General features: G+C 35.2%; 2 protein-coding genes across 2 annotated transcripts in view; one reads left to right on the forward strand and one right to left on the reverse strand.

The window, feature by feature from the left end:
• Window positions 1-17,937, forward strand: part of LOC118740478 (calcium/calmodulin-dependent 3',5'-cyclic nucleotide phosphodiesterase 1) — a 737,853-nt gene that overhangs the window by 353,887 nt on the left and 366,029 nt on the right. The gene's annotated exons all lie outside the window — the stretch shown is intronic.
• On the reverse strand, window positions 3-812 carry LOC118741491 (maltase 2-like; the record flags this gene model as incomplete). Its single annotated transcript, XM_036473492.1, has 3 exons — window positions 424-812; window positions 170-349; window positions 3-94 (listed from the first exon to the last, which is right to left on the reverse strand). Coding segments are annotated over exons 1-3 (591 nt in total), but the record flags the coding sequence as incomplete, so codon positions are not given.

Raw genomic sequence — 17,937 nt, forward strand, 5'->3', positions numbered from 1 at the left:
TCCTCGAAGCCATCTTCGCGGTTAATCGACTTCTCAAACCATTCACTTTGATTTGACGTGTGATTGGGCACAAAATCCATGATTATTTTAATTCCTGCAAATATATATTTACAACAAATCAGCACATAAACCCGCGCCAAATCTAACGGGATCATGGTTTAACGGTTACCTAAGCGGTTCGATTCCGTTATCAGCTTATCGACGTCTAGCATTGTACCGTATTCCGTGTGAATATCTTTGAAATCAGTTATGTCGTAGCCAAAATCCACCATAGGCGACTTGAAAATCGGACTCAACCAAACAGCATGAATGCCTGTCTCAGCGAGATACGGTAGTTTCATAATTATACCTGCAAGGAAAAGAAAATTAAAATCACGCAATCTCACACAGAGAAAAATGCATTCCCCCTCCCCCTCTACTCACCTTGCAAATCGCCTACACCATCGCCATTGGTATCCATAAACGAACGTGGATAGATCTGATAGAGTACCATATGCTGCCACCAGTCATTCTCCTTGTAGCTCATTTTCATTTCAGTCATCACCATAGTCGCAGTGTCTGTCTGGCTTTCAGTTTTCGTACCTTTGGCCCCATCATCATTCATTATCTCCGTCTTCTCGGCGCTCATTTCCTTTGCAGCCGCCTCCATGTCCATTGCAGTTGATCGTATTTTTAACTTCTCGCTGCCTATATCGCTGCTCGACGACGCAGTTGTTGGCGCTACCGCCGCATTTGCAAACATTTGCGCTCGTTGCAAAAACAAACCAAAAGTGAAAATGAAAAATAAATAATATAAAAAAAACTTTTTAATATACAACGCTTTTATAAATGGACTAAAAAGTAGAAAATAATACTTCTCAGTCCCATAGAATTTGTTTTTATAACTTTTGATTTTGAAATTTTAGCAAAAGTCATTATAAACAATCTATGAAATTGAAAATGAAAAACGTGGAGCGCATGCAATACAAAGCATTCGATTTAATTGACAATAGTCAAACTACATAACGTAGACCTAAAATTTCTACAGCGAAAGTAAAGCTTTGAAATCGATTTTAAGCGGTCGTTATTCATATACCCACATACATACATTCATATATTACTTTTCATATCAATTCAAGTGTATTACATGCGCCCCACGCTTTTCATTTTCAATTTCATAGATTGTTTATAATGACTTTTGCTAAAATTTCAAAATCAAAAGTTATCAAAACAAATTCTATGGGACTGAGAAGTATTATTTTCTACTTTTTAGTCCATTTATAAAAGCGTTGTATATTAAAAAGTTTTTTTATATTATTTATTTTCTACTTTTTAGTCCTGTCTGAATAAAAGTTTGCAATAGATATTAAAATAATTCAACGATATTAATAGAAAGGTGCACACACATGCATTTACATATGTATGTACATACAAACGAGCACCAATTAATTTTATTTAAAGAATGGCGTGTCGTCTATTTTCGGTGTAGCAAACGTAGTACATAGGGCGACATCTAGATGTCATCTACCTCGCCCTATTCACTATGCTTTTTTATAGGAGCTTTTCAAAGCTTTGCTTTATCGTGTCGGACACACAACATTGAAAGCTTCTGGAACACAACATTGAAAGTTTCTGGAACACAACATTGCAAGTTGATAAAAGCGTTGTAAAAACGACCCCCGTACCACCTAACGGTAAATTTTTTGTGGAGGTATTTCTTTCCCTTTAAGTTTTAAATATGAAACAACTCGGACCATAAATACGGGGTTTTCAAATCTTGACACCTGTGCCACATAGCGGATTAATTCATCTTTCGTATTGCATTGTCATTGGGTTCTCAGTTAACATTGAAGTTTAAAGTCTCTAGCTCATCTGGAACTATTTTGCCTAATATCTTTTAGTTGTCTAAGAAGAGACTTGCAATTATCTTGACCAGCATTGACCTACTTCACTTAACGACAACTACGTAATAGCAAGTCCTCTCTCAAAATTTATGTTCACACATTTCAGTGTGCTTTGCAAACCTGGTCTGGTTCATAGTAGAAGTATTGCGTTTGTAAGTATGTACTAAAATATCAACACGCTCCTATCTCGTAGGTGTCAAAGCTACCTACTCCATTTATTATTTTGCTGTTGTTGTTGTTCAATAAAGTGTCCAGACACTACGCCATATACACCTTGACTCATGTCGCTTGCAGGCGCTTTTAATTAGTCTGTGCAAACCATCTAAATTTATGTGGCTACTCTCGGCATGCCATTGGCAGTTTAGCACTGATTGCAGTTGTCGTTAATGTATCTATGCCTAAATATTTATAAGTGAGTTTGAATTTTAGTGCTCGTACACTTGCAAGTGTGTTAGAGTAAAACCATTGGACTGCATAAATTTTAACAGCTACACGACGGTAGCTTAACTGTTTCAAAATTTGAATAGTTTGAGCGAGTGACTTTGTAGACTAATGCCTTAAATTACATGGTTAGGATAGTCAGCGAAACTCATAAGCTGCTGTATACTCAACTTTGCTGATGTGCTAAAATCACTTGAAAATCCGTCACAAATTTTATATTTCCTACATATGTATGTATGTCTTAAAATTCAGTCACTTAACAGCTGTCTCACAGTTCCTGGGAATGACAATAGCCATCAAAGGATATCGTAAGCGTTTTCCTATCAGCCAATAATAAGTAATAAATATTTTAAGAGGAAAAAAAATAGATAGCCTAATTCCATCAGTGTGGGCTTTATCCAAAATAAATCTCTTCTCAATATATCCATACTCCGTATTACCATAAAGATATTTTGTCGAGACGTTGTTAAAGCTTAAGCTCTAAGATCGTTATATGATTTAGTCCGTCCTAATTGAGGTTGTAGCCATAGCTTCCGCCATCTCAATTCTATATATTCGCTTTTGACTTGGAATCTATGTATTATAGAATTATGCTATTGGATTTTTGAAGAGAGTTGAGTTTCTCTAGGCGCTAAAAGAATAGTGACGATGATGAGTATTTTGAAAGATGAAAGCGCATTGGTGCCGCTTTGCTATTACTGAGGATGGCATTTCTCTCATTGTCGAAGTACCTGCTCAGATTTATCTCCGCACATGGATGCATGGCGTTGACTTCTTTTTGAAATATGCACATTTCCATTGGCATCGATAGTCTATTTTTGGGCCCGTAGACACTACTGTGTACCAGTGCAGGGTACTTATCGGGAGATGCCTTTCCAAAGTGAACACAATTCCAAGCGGAAGCTGATGTCTGGAAAGGGCCAGCTGAAGCCGGGAGATTCTGGTTGATATGACCTTCCCCCTGCCAAAACCTCATTTAGAAAAGTTAAGTAGATTTCGTTCTACCGCCAGATATACAATTTAGGGTAAAAGCTCCAGCTCTAGAGTAATCTCCGCCGGGCAGGTGCGCATATCCCCCCGTAATTTAAACACATGCCATTTTAACGCGGCTTGGGTAGTTCCTTCATGATATGTTTCCATATTAGGATTCTCAGGCTCATTCCTAGGATACAACTGTTAGAAAATTGTACACTGCATATTAATGCTTTTGTTGCTCTGGATATGTTTGAGTATACGTACTTTTTCGATAGTAGTTTGGTCTCTAGGATCAGTCCTAGTTAATAATCTTAGCGTAAGTCAATCGTAGGTTGCTAATGTCTGAGAGGACGTTGCTCCTGGCCAAAAGGAGGATTGAGGTTTTGGTTGAGTTATTTTGTTAAGTGTTAGCATCTTTAAATTACATCGCAGAGGGTGCTATTATGACAATGTCATCCATATAGTCGTGGCACTGAATCTCATTTTTCCAGAGTAGCTGATAGTTTACTACTATTTAGGCTACATTGAAGGGACGAAAGGAATTCCCCAATTCTTTGCTTTTCATTATAAAATTCATATTTTCTTTAGTCCCAGTTCAAAACTAGTACCTAGGAGCGGTTTACATTTTTTTAATTCAAATTGAAAGACTTCAAGCCCTAAATATTTGCCCAATCAGAGCTTTGACTTACAGTAAAATAAATATTGTTGTGTTACCTACAACTGATCAATATTAAGGCCTTAAAATATTCCATAACTAAAAAAAACACCGCAGTGTACTTAATTTTTTTATTTAATATACAAAATAAAACATGTTTCTACAGGCTCCACTCTTTCAATAATGTGCAAAAATTTTATTGCGTTTCAAATATTTAGCGCATATTTTATCACCGAATTTTTTTTACTACAACCATACTTATTCTAAACTGAAAATAGAATGTCTGCCCTAAATAATTCTCGTCACCTTAGCCGAATACCAACAATATGTCTAAAGCACTTTATTGAAGACCTTGTGCTACGAAGCCATAAAATATTTCGCATAAATTACCGTCAATTGCAATAATTCAAATATTTGTGCAAATACTTTTCGCATGTACTGTGTATGCAAAAGAGAATGTGTACATTATGGTGGTCTGAAAATGCTTGCGCAAAAAGTAAGGTCTCACCCGTAGTATTGTTTTTTAGTAAAAATGTTTAGAGGTCGTTCAAAGCACTCAAAGCTTTCCATGTATTTTACATGGGGAAATAAATAATTTTTCGTAGATATGGTATAAAAGCCTTGCAACTCAATATTTTTCGATTGAAATGCACTGTTTTTCTTTTCAGGAGAGTTCAAAAAATAACACCCAAGTGTTTATTTAACCATTTTTTAATACTAATATTTTGTATGAGTCACCCATTGCAATTTTTTGGGGGACCAATGAAAAGTAGTTAATACCAAAGAATGACAAATAAACAATTGAATAATATTCTTTGAAGTCTTCCAAATTGAAAGGTTTCCAAATTGAAAATATTTATTTGCGAGGATTATCACATCTACGAAAAATTGTTTTTTTTTTGCCATATAAAATATTTACATGGGAAACTTTGAGCGCTTGGCGCGAGCTGTAAATATTTTTTAAAACATATATTTTGTATATTTTGTTCGATGTAGAACCATTCTGGGGTCAGAGAGCATTAAAATTCCGACTATATTTTGTTTGAACCACCCTAATTTACATCCATGTTGGTTTGTCACTCAAGCGAGTGAGCATACTTTCAGGCGCGCTGATGCATAAATACATACTATGAAATAATGTGTAAGGTACAACTTTCTTAATACAAAAAAATTTATAAAGGACGTAACAAAAAATTCGGAATTTATTGCCAACAGCTGTTAAATGTGCGAAATCTCTTTAAGTATTTACTAATAAAGAGGCTCTAATTCACTTCTTCCTCCCTAATTTGTCGCAAACACACACAACCACATGCAATGCATAGGACTACGGTTTGGTTTGATAAGTATTGATTTGAATTAAGCGCTAACGTATCCTTTGATTTACATTTTCTTTCCTCGCACTTCTCAATTTCACTCTAATTTGAAATTATTTTATTCAGCGTTCATTTTCATTTCATCCTTTGTGTGCTGCCTTCTATTTTTTTTTTTGCACTCCGCGTGCTCCGTTTTCATTTCTGACATTTATCTGGCAGGCAAGTACATCCTATCTTATAACCAATTCCCTCCACTGCAGTTGTGGGTGGTCACAAATGTATTTACGTTTTTTTCTTCAGTTTTCGCTATCTGTCTGCCATTCAAGCTGTGGTGCGCACTGTGCTTACACTAATGCAACGATTGCATGTTTTTCGTTTTTCATTTGAGTTGCTCGCAGTTGGCATTTGACTGGTGAAAGGAAGGAAACAGGCAAAATAAAAATGAAATAAATGCAAATTGTAATTTGAGATCCTTCAACGTTCACCTACGCGCCGTAATGAGGGTTGAACGCCAAGTGAGTTCATTCAAAAGTTGTGTCGGCAAGCTAGCGTGAAACTTATGCAAATTCCAAGATTTCCATTGAATCTATTGTGAGTTTTCTTAAATTTTGTTTTGCAAAATTTTTCCTGCAATCCCCACAAGCTTTTCACTCAAAGTATAAGTAGAGTTAAATGTTGGTTTCCTCTAAAAAGGGTTAGAAGTTTACCGACCTCAACGTTTTGCACAGTGCCACAATATTATAATTTTATTTTTTTGTTCCTTCTATTACGTTTTTCGAACGTGCCACTGATGCGTGCCAAGCCTGCTTGTGGTTTTAATAGCTGACAAGGGCAGTAAGTCGACGACAGCAAATAAAATATTTAAGACCGTACCATTTCTAAAATGGTATTAAGGTGGAGAGAATTTGCCAAAAGGGTTCGCACTGTCCCTTTTTGTGATTGCGTGGAAGGTGCGTTACATACTAACTTAAGTCCAAAGGAGCTAGGGAGCAAATTTTCAGGGTCGAAGAGTATGGGTTATTGAACTGGTTTACTTTTTGCAAATGATGGAAACACGTACACATGTACATACATATACTACATATGCAGATCTGGAAAGCAAGACTGTTTTCTTCGCCGCTAAAATTTCTCTATTTTTTCCGATGCAGAGGCTGCCTTGGGTTTTCCCCTTTTGCCAAAATCAGTTATACTTCTCATTAAGTAAAATACAGGATTGATTTTAAGAATACCTACATACAGTTCCAGATAAAGTTGTGGTAACACGATAATTTCCATTGAAGACCTGCTCACAGCGCATAAGAGGATTTATATAGAAAAATCGGTCAAAAGTAGGTAGCAGCGTAAACTTTGGGAGATAAGTGCAATCGGAATGAGAGTTTTCTCAGGTGTATTTTTTCGTAGACTTTGTATAAAAAAGACAAAAAAACCTGTATATGGATAGTCGAATGAATGGTCGTCCAAGTCACCAGTTGCGAATCTATTCGGCTGCAGAGTATGAAGCCTAATGTTGGACCCAATGTTGTTGAAATTTGTGATATTTTGAAGTTGCACGTGTTGAAAAGGAAAAAGTGCTTAAGTGGACACATCCCGTAATGGAAAGTTTCCATTCACAATGGAAAACATACAGTAGGAGCTCTTGGTAAATTTCAAAAGCGAATTTTGAACACGAAGCTTTGTTTTTTTGTGGACGTTGTGTTAGCACCCACAGTGACCCCATGAAACCAGGGTTACCCTGTTTTAATTCAAGGTCCGCGCCCCATGGGACTGTCTCCAAGCATATCATCAGGGACGGGGAGGGTGGATAATCGAATGGCGCTTAGTCGCCGCTGCTACGTCTTATTAGTTCAAGACTGCTTAGTTTTTTCATTGTAGAGGCTATAACATCGTTACCCGCGATCCATTCTTTTCGCGTGATATCGTATCGCCAACAATGGCTTGAAGCCTTCTTCTCTCCTGTCTGAATTGGGGACACTTAAAAAGGACATGTCTGCATCCTCTTTCATACCATCTCCGCAGGTGTCGCAGTATGGATTGCTTTTGTGCTTGAATCTGTACATATACGCTTTGAAGCTCCCTATCCAAGATTTTAGGTCAGGAATGCAACAATGCGTCCAGCGGCCCTTGGTCGAGCCGTCCCACTTGCCTTGCCATTCTACTAAGCCAGTTTCCCTAGCCATCTTTCATTCGACTGCACTTGTTGGGTTCAAAGACGATGCTAAATAAGTATTTTTTGCTAAGATTTGAATGGGAAGGAGACCAAATATCACCAGTCGTCAGACATTGTTTTACGGAGTGCGCATAGTGCGCACTGAGTTCTTACCGCGATAATATGACGGGTATGAGATCAATTTATACCACACTGGTGAACCATACGATAGTTGACTTTTTACTACACCTGCCAGTACTTGCTTTCCCTTTTGTTTGAGACCTCGTGTATTAATCATTAATCTGAATAACTCTGTTACAGAGCTGTGTAAGTGTGAAATCATTTTCAATTTTAAATCAACAATTTTTTTCTATCCAGTTTTCATTACTTATTCTTCGCTTAGGATTGAGGTTTAAAATTTTTGAATTTTCCATTCTCTCAAAGCAGTTATGAATTCACACATCAACATATTCATAGCAAGATTGAAAAAACCAATGCCCAATCAAAAAAGGGTTTAACACTGAATGAGTATTGAAAAGGCTGCAATCTTTTATGTGTGTGCATTCTTTAACTCAGTACCAATCATTAGTTCAAAGACACCCTGGTAAATAACTTTTTGATAAAAAGGAAGATTTTTGACAATTGCTCAATTGTAAAAATTCAAACCGGCGTTACCCAATTTAAGTTTTTTGGTAGAGGGGATTTTATATCATCTGTTTGGGATTATATATAAAACAGTTGTATTAACATTTACGTTTTAAATATAATTCATGTTTTATCTTGAAAATGTTTAAAATTTACATTAAATTAGATAACTACTTCGCATAAGCTTTACATTTAGGTTGATGGTTTTATTGAAAATATTTTAAAAATCTTAGTGTCTTTAATCAAAAAATAGCTCATCATAAAAATTGTATCGCCGTTCGGCGTCGGCGTAAGTTTGTAGGTCCCTCCCATTTGTGTGACAGCAACGGCGCACGCTACAAATCGGAGGAGAAGCTCGGCAAAAACTTAGCAAAAGTGCCAAGGCCAAAATGTGATTATTATAAATAAATTTAGTTTCAAACAGGTCGCAACCCTCTTCAAACACCTCAAAAGTATTCCCAATATTATTTAGTTGTGAACCCGCATGAGTCCGAAATTACCATTTTTTACCAGAATTTCCAGATTTTACCGGAAATCGTACTTGGTTTTCTGGCAACTGAGAGGACAGATAAGAGAGTAAGTAAGGTCATCTCTTTGTCAGAAGCTCCCTGGTGGAAAATTCTGGTAAATCTGGCAAAAGATCCGATGTAGTGTGTTTGACAACCAAATTGTAAACAAAAGAGAAGTGCACTCTGCTAATGCATGTTGAAAAGTAAATAATTCCTTGCTTGAGTGGATGCTAATGAGTTTTGGTTAAATTAAAAAACGCTTAAAAAGGTATTAGCTGTAATTTTACGTTTAAAAACTTTAAGACTTTAACACATTACCACCCTATACTCTATATGTGATTGACCATTGAACTAAATCGTTGTTTATTTGGGTAAGATTAAAATATATTTTACTATTCAATATTGGAGTTGGTGTGAAACAAAAATTAATAATTTATTGTTATGTATGCAAATGAGAACTACAATTCTGAGCTTATTGAGCATCTCTTAGTTAAACACAAAGGCAATTTTGCTTGATCAAGTTTCGAATCTAAGAAGAAAATGTTTTTAACAAACAAAAGGTTAATAATAAAATTTGAAGGATTTTGAGATATTGCGTATGGTAGCATGAAACGTCACAATCTTCTTAATTGTCAGGCTGTTGATATGGCTACGAAAAAGTGACAATGGAAACACATAGCTGAAGATTTCATTCTTACAGTGGGATAAACTTCAAACCTCTAATATAAATTAGTTAAATTTAGTTATTATTTTTTTTTTATCAATTTTAAGTTTTCGTTTGGAACAGTTTTCATGAACTTATCTATTAGGAGATCTCTTTGGAAAATTACCGTACATCCGATATCTATTGAAATTTTGACATCCTCACTTTTTGGAAAAAGAAGTTCAAGATACAAGTTTATGTGCAAAAAATAAATTAAACAATAAAAGTCTCCTTATATTTATGGAACTTAAAATAGAAAAATTTTTATTTCATTACCCAGACTTTATGAATAGCCTACTCTATAAGTAATAGTACAAATTCCGAGTTAGTAAGTTCAGTCAAGACGTCATTCAAAAGTTTTGAAGAAAATCACTTTTCTCTTTTGTGAAAATTTGTGACTATCTTATGCGCGTATTGTCGACAAAATGTTAGTCTATGAATGACTAAAAATTAACGAATAAATGTTTAATCGCGATTAATGATTAAAATTAATTAGGCGATCGCTGTGGTGTAGTGGTTAGAAGTGCGCACTACCATTCCGCAGGGTGAGCATCCGAGCCCATTTCCGGCCAACAAAAAAAAAGAAAATGTTTTTTGTAATAGTGGTCGGCCCCCGGCAGGAGTCGGCGTAAAACTGTAGGTCCCTTCCCTTTGTGCGACAACATCAAGGCGCATGCCACAATCCTCTGCAATAACGGCGCAATTCAAAATTTCAGGTTTAGAAAAATACATAATTTGAAAGCTTACAGTATGACTGCATATAATCCGGAATAATTACGTTCCAAGACATATTATTGCTAAATTACGAAACAAAAAATCTTTAATTGGCTTTACTGAAATATATGAAATTTTTAGTTGTGTCGATATGTAAGCGCCTTTCTATTATTATTAGTAATCATCAACACAATTTCAAATTACATAAACCCAGTCACAGCCCTTTTTTGTATTCAACGCTTCCAGAAATCACATAATACATAAAATAAATAAAAGCTGTTTTGATTAATATTACATAAACTGGAAACTAGGGCTGTGCGATTAATTGATTACACAAAATTTTAATTAATCATAAAGTAAATAACTCAATTATTCGATTAATTGGAAATTATGATTACTTAAAAGTTCATTTACTCGAGTAATAAAGATTTTTGATTAACCAAAAACAAAAATATTTGAGTAATTTGCTTTATGATTAATCAACATTTCGAGTAAAATGAGTAATCAACATTTCAACTCTTTACACATGTATAAAGAAGTTAAAGTTCCTTGATGCTTTGAAAACAACGTTTCTGTTTTCAAAAATGTAAACGAAAAATTTGTTCATATACAGAATGTAAAAAAGAAAATAAGCATTTTCCAAAGGAAACTCTTTTAACGAGCAAAGTTATTTTTTTTGAGTAATCATATTTCGAGTAACTCGATTAATCATCGTTTTGAGTAATCAAAATCTTGATTACTCGAGTAATTGATTAACCGAATAATTGATTAACCAACTTGCTCGAGTAATCGAATAGTCGCACAGCCCTACTGGAAACTGTTAAAAATAAGTGCGCTTGAGTACATAGATTAGAACCCATTTAGTTCCTAAAATGTCTGTTTGCAACACATAACAATAAAAATCCACATCAAATAGCTAAGAATGATGAAGGAAATCGATTCAGACATGCCTGTTTAACTGGCCGTGCGTTCTCAAAACAAACACATGTTAATTAAGGGGCTATTCAAGTATTATGTAACCAGTGGGACGCGGGGGTCTTGGTTTGCTTATTTTTAATGACAAGGGGCAACATTTCTTCAAATAAGTAAAACATTAATTACATACGCACAAATTTTGCCTGCAATTTCGATCACAATTGAACACTGCACTTCACTCTCGTTTCGAATTTTCGAAAGCGTTTTTTAAGCTATTTATGGGTTTAACACTTCTTGTGGGCACTTGATATTGTAAAAAAAAAATATGCGCAATTCGATCCCTAACTACATTTTTTTGTAAATAACGCCCGTTTGCTTTAAATTTGAAAAATACAATTATTTTTTTATTTTGTATACATCTGTCATTTGTTACAAATGAAGAAAAGTCCAAGAGTTGCCAAGTATAAATATCTTTATATCTATTTATTAAAATAATAATTTACAATAATAATTTATTTAATTAATACTTTATTAAAATACAAATTTGAAGTGCAAGTACATTTGTAAAACTGTTTATCACAAAATGTTATTAATTGTTTGCAAGCATACTATAGTTTTCATGCATTTTGAGAATAAATAATCTAATATGTTTACATATATATCGTCGTTTAAAGTACAAAACCGCGTATCGTCATTCTGCAAAACCGTGTGACTGACATTGGCTGCCAAAAATTGGATTTGCTCACAAAAGCTCTTGGCTAAATTCTTATCCATTCGTCCTGAAATATACTAGCCAGAAATACGTTTGCTTTATAAAAAAGATAACCATTTTGAAATATGTGTGACTTTACTCTCTAGAAAATAATTTATGCAATTACGCGGTTTTGCATTTTCTTGATACGCGGTTTTGTACTTTAAACGACGATATGTATAGCATGTACTTACGGCGGCCGCCGTAGCAGAGTGATTACATGTGCGTACTTCCACTCCATAGGACCATGGTTAAATACCTGGTCAGATCATAACCCAAAATAGCAGTCGTCCTTCGGCACGCAATGGCAAACCTTCGAGTATATTTCTGCCTTGAAAACTCTTCTTATAAAATCAGAACTCATGCCTCAAGTTTGAGCAGAAGTTCGGCCAAACACTTAGAAAAATATTTTAGCACCAAATATTTATTTGTTTACTTATTTTGAGGGAGATGGCAATCTTCTGGTTTCACATTTTGAGTACAAAAATTTCAACCCTGATACAACAAATAGTATTAGTACTGAATGATATTGACAGATTGCATTCCCATAAACGTCCAATCATACATGATTGAGTTTTTTTTTTTGCATTCACATTCTCTATGTGAATGGGTGTCAACCATTCCATAACACACTACATATTTTGTGTTTACAATTTGTAACCAATCTCAAGAGTGGTTGTTAAATTTTTTAAATCAAACAATCACATTTTTGAAACGAAAAAAATGAGAATGCACACTCAATTGATTCAATCATTACACAGCTCTGCTCTGTTACTGTTTTGGCTACTTTTTCTTTTACGTATTCGAGATGCGCTCTGAAGGCAAGACTTTTGCCAATCATGATACCGAGGTATTTGACTTTTTTGGGCTTGAGATAAGTACCGCCTCTGTTTTTTGTTCTGCCTTTGTTTTATTCACCGATTCATTTAATTTTTCTCAAATATCACAAATATATTTACCCACCACCACTAAACTATGTCGTCGCCTAAGCCAATTATTTTGGTGTTACTAGACAGATTTACATTTTACGAAAGTTTTCGTCATTTTGAGCCACGAAAGTTTTCGTTGATAGTACAAAACCGTTTTCGTACATACTACGAAAATAAGAGACATCAGATCTTAGTACATTTTACGAACGTATTCGTACTATTTACGAACGAATTTCGTACTACTTACTAAGGAATTTCGTACTATTTCTTAATTTTTTTACGAAATTTTTGTAAAATGCACAAAATAGTTCGTATATTTAACGAAATTATTTTCCTAAAATCTGCGGTTGTTTCGTAGAACTTTCGATTGCTTTCATTCACCACCCTGTAAAAAACATAAGACGAATATAATAACACACGAATATATAACACAACACTTTTATTTTGTTTTTATTCCTAATTTTAAGCGTTTTTCTTTAACAAAATGTTCTGCAATGTTTTTATGTGGAGGTACTTGGCAGATTCGCAGCTTCTTCGATGTTAGTTTCCATTCTCGACTATAAATTAAAGGAAAATTATAAGGCGTCTGAAAGGCAAGTTTCAGTGAAAAATCATACATGTACTTACTTAAAATTTCATTAAGTAGTGCGTCTGTTCCTGGCTTGGCCTTGCCGTTGATAGGTAACTGATGAAATTGCCTATTTACGAAGTCCCACATTGCAGAGCAAGGCTCAGCGTGGCGAAGTTAAAAAATTTGTATGCTTAAAAGCATTTATCCACAGCTTTAACATTTAATTTTGTATTGAATTTTTAACCAACAAAAGCTTCTTGAAACTTTTAAAATTATATATACGTCGCACAGTAGCCAACCAGTAGTTTCGCAATGACACGCGGTACATAAAAATATGATGAAATATTAAACTGACGGTAATTTAGTATATCGTACGAAAATATTCGTCTGTTGTACGAATTAAAAAAAAAAAAAAATGTTTCTGCATTTGTTCTATGTACGAAAGTATTAAGTAAATTTTACGAATACAGTATTTTAGATTTCGTAAATTTTAAAACCATACGTAAATATTACGAATGCCTTCGTACAATATACAAAATTATTCGTACAGAGATTTGTTCAGTAATTTACGAATGTGTTTCGTAAAATAAACGTACGATTTCGTAAATTGTACTGAAAAAAGGCTTTACGAAAGTCCTTTCGTTATATTTACGAATGGTTCGTAAAATCTTATTTCGTTGTGAAAAATGTGTTCGTATTAAGAACGAAAGTTTCTTGCATTGTACAAAAACCAAGACTACGAAAGTTTTTCGTAGCACTTTTACGAAATTTTATTTTCAGTGCATTGTACATCGTATTCCACAACAAGGGTCCTGGTACAGAATCCACCGGACATATCGGTCGGTAGCGTGATTAATCTTCAGGAGGCTTGTCACGTTTTGGTAATAGTACCAGATTTTGCTGCTTCCATATTGATGGAAACGTGCCTTCCATCAAGCAGTTGTTGAATAAAAATACGAAAGATGATGTCTGATGCCGTACCTCCACTTTGAGCATCTTGTTTGGAACTCCATCGGGCTTAGGAGCCTTGTGTTTCGGAAACAAAGTTTCCACTATTCTTCGAGGAAAACGTGGGCATGTTGGGCGCATATTTTTCTCGCTTTGTAGTTTCTTGGAAACAATTTTGTATGCAGAATCGCATGGCTTATTTTTTTAACTCAAAGCTATCTATGTCAGTATGGTCGCAGGTTACTCATACGACCTGTGAACTTTCTAATTTGAAGTAGAAATTCGTACTTGTGCTATAGCTTAAATTCACTATTCTAAGTATTTTCTGTTAAAAGGTTTAATCAACACAAGAACTGAATACTAAGGGAATAAGTGTGAAAAATTCATTGAATTCACCTTCGCTTTTTAAATTTATGCTCATTATTGCAGTTCTTAAAAATCAAAATTGCCACTAACCAAATTACTTAAAAATAAACAATAGGGAGTGCTACCTAAACAAAAACTACAGCAAAGCACTGCTAGCAGCCAATTTCTTTGCAAACATTTCAAAACCAGCAGCTTTGGGTGACAAAAATTGTAACAATGCACAACTTTGCCACTTTACTACTGCTGTTGCCATAGTATGTGACTTTGTTGCACCGTTGGCTATGAAAGTGGAAATAAAGTTGTTTGTGATATGCATTGCTTTTGAGTGCAAACTTACACATGCTGCTACGATTTATAGCACCCGTGTGAACTATCAAAACTGTCATACTCAAACCGTCTATGTGTAACTTTCCAACTCATACATATGTACATACATAAGTATGTGTATACATGAGTTAGTAAGTTCTATTGTGTACTATTTTCCGATGCAAACAAGTATTGATTTATTAGAGAGCGAATTCTAACGTGATTTCCTCTCGAGTACCTACATATGCATGTCTGTGATATGTGAATGTCAAAGGTTGTAGATGTTTACAGTTCGTTGTAAAACAACTAAGAGAAAGGGCATCCGATTTATAACGAGAAGTATGTTCTTATGGGCATAGTAAAGATAGCTTGTTTTTTTCACACTTTTAATGTATGTTCGTATTTACATATATGAAAGAAAAGATGTGCGAAACTTTTATTAGTTTAAATTGTGCAATTTAAAATGTAACGACTTGGGTCCAGAACTTGAAATAACTAAACCGACTTGTTCAGTATATACATAAGAATAAATTAGTTTAGCAATGACCAGAGTCAGTATTTGTGTAATTAAGAAACGAAAAGATGGAGAATTGTCACCACTCTTCTTCCGGCCCTCCTGCTTTATGAGAAGATCAGTGGAATCTGCTTTGAACTAAATTGTTAAAATTATAGATTAGTTTTTTAAGAAAAAAGACTTCGCGGTTGGTGCAATTATCTGATTAAGCTCGGAGTCTAGAACAATTTATTTATTTATTTATTTATTTATCATCAGTCTATGAAAACATAATTTCTTACAGACTATTTAACAATCTAGGACATCAAATTAAGCATATTGGTAAAAATTTACTTAAATAGAGAAAAATCAAGGTCGATAGTAATTGAGATCTGGTTAAGTTCACACATTGCCCGGCCAATGGGTGTATTACGGGCATAATTCGTTCTGAAATTTTCAGCATAAAAAGGCGGGGAAACACGCAGATACCTCCTCGGTACATTAAAATTAATTTTACCCAAAAGCTGCGGACAGTCACAAGATCCTTGGATAATGCAAAAAATAAAAGTTAGAGACAGTATTGACCTTCTTTTATCTAACGATTTTAAATTGAGCAGCGATAAGCGTGTATGAGGGTATAGGATCTGAACGCGTTCAATCGTATTGATATGGAACTGGTGGAACGGACACCAGATTATTACTGCATACTCCAGGTGAGAGCGTACGAAAGAGGTATATAGCAATTTTAAAGTGTATGGAGACTTATGTATCTCGATCAAGCGACAGAACAATCATATCAGAGTGTGACAGTGCCTCTACCTAGCGCAGGATGAATTGTTATACGTCACAGGGCGGCGGTCTCTCACCATTGCTCTGGATCGTCGTCGTCAACGACGTCCTCCAGGAGCTTGCAATGATAGTCTGTCGGGTTATCGTCTTTCATGATTGCCTGTCACTCATCCACAGTACTTAAACTTAGTAATAAATTAGTCCGCTAGCTGAGACCCGCTATAAAACTAGAAAAGGCAGCTTCCCGATTCTGCTATAAAAGTGCCACAGGAAAGATGTGTGGCGTCTCTTGAATAGTAATCTACTGGCTACATGAAAGCGCAGATGCTTGACAGGTAGGCTACGATAGAATGAAATTGTCCACGGGAAGTGAAACCAAATGTTGCTATTAAATATGCATTAACTGCATGTTGAGTGAAATCTGTGAGGCACTACAACCAACATGTAAGCATAATCAAGTCAATTATTTATGTTATATAGGGTCATTGTCTGGTGGAATTCATTAGAAAAGCTTATACTAGTAGATAAGGTAGGTCACCTGTATTGAACTCAGTGGAGCGCTAGGGACCGCAGCTACTTCAGTGCTCAACGCAATTGCTAACCTCGTACCCGTAGAGCTGCTTCAATCATCTCGGCTATCGGGTTAAAAAGCTCTGGCATTTCCTTCAACCCAGAGGACTACCACTCGGAACTCTTTGGAAACGTCGAACTCATATTTAAAGAAACGGATCGGTGCGTACCGTACTTGTATTCACGGACGGGTCGAAATTTGAGGATAGTGTTGGAGGAAAGAGTCAAGAACTCTCTGTTTAGCTCAAGTTTAGGATTGCTGACCTCCCCAGCCCATTTTAAGTAGAGAAGTCAGTCGACTGGCTACGTAACAGTGCATCTGATTATCCTCAGCATGACTACAGCTTTGCCTCAAATATCAACGGAAATTATGTTCAACATAGCGTTATGCATCCGGAAGGGAGCGGTCAGCACTGAACCATCCCACCAGTACTAATATGCATTTATCACTAGTGAGTTCTAATATTATATATATACATATATAAGTGGTGCTTTCTTCACCCTTTCCTAGCTAAATGTGGGCATGACTGCCAGACATTTTCAGGCGAATACCTCCAACTGAAAGAAGAGCAGCGCTGCTGGTTACCTCGCCTTTGCTCGTGTATAAACCAGTTCTGTCTTCTTAGATTAACGGCGAGGACGCCGTAAGCCGTCTGTTTTTATCACTAGTTTTAGGGTACCTTGTGTCGAATCGTATACGAGATCCATGTGTCTTCCCTTAACCACCAGTCGCAGGTCATCCACTTAACCAGTCAGCTAACAGCCTTTCTTCTTCAGCTACTCGAGCAGATCGTCACGATCCGGATTTCGATTATAAAAAGCGGGAAAATGTGATTTTGTATTTCGAAACTGTATGGTGGAAAGTGTGTTCTAATATCTATTTGATACACAAAAAATGATCACGGCTGTATTTTTTGCTGATATATTACATACATATGTTCCATTTAGTTAAACAATATAAGAATATTGTAGTATGTACCACAAAAACGTATATTTTCTATAAAAAATCATAACTCTGAAAAAAAAATCTTCGCTATTAGAGATTTGGGTTGATTGTAGTTCAAAGTGTCTCTTTCCCGGTAAAAAAGTTTGAGAGAAAAAAAATACACTTTTTGAGAAATTAAATTTAAAAAAAATGTGCTTTTTTTGTTAATTGTCAAATAAAAAATTTTAAATAATGATAATCAATAATTATATTATTCTATCTTGAAGTGACAAGAATTACTGACATTTGAGTAAAAACATTGTTGGCATCTATTAAATTTTGACAAAAATATGGGCATTTTAAAAAAACATTCTCACTGTCAATTCGAAT

Source organism: Rhagoletis pomonella, unplaced genomic scaffold (genome assembly GCF_013731165.1).
Source record: "Rhagoletis pomonella isolate Grant_MI unplaced genomic scaffold, Rhpom_1.0 Rhpom_scaffold_00006, whole genome shotgun sequence".
Classification (NCBI taxonomy): Eukaryota; Metazoa; Arthropoda; class Insecta; order Diptera; family Tephritidae; genus Rhagoletis; species Rhagoletis pomonella.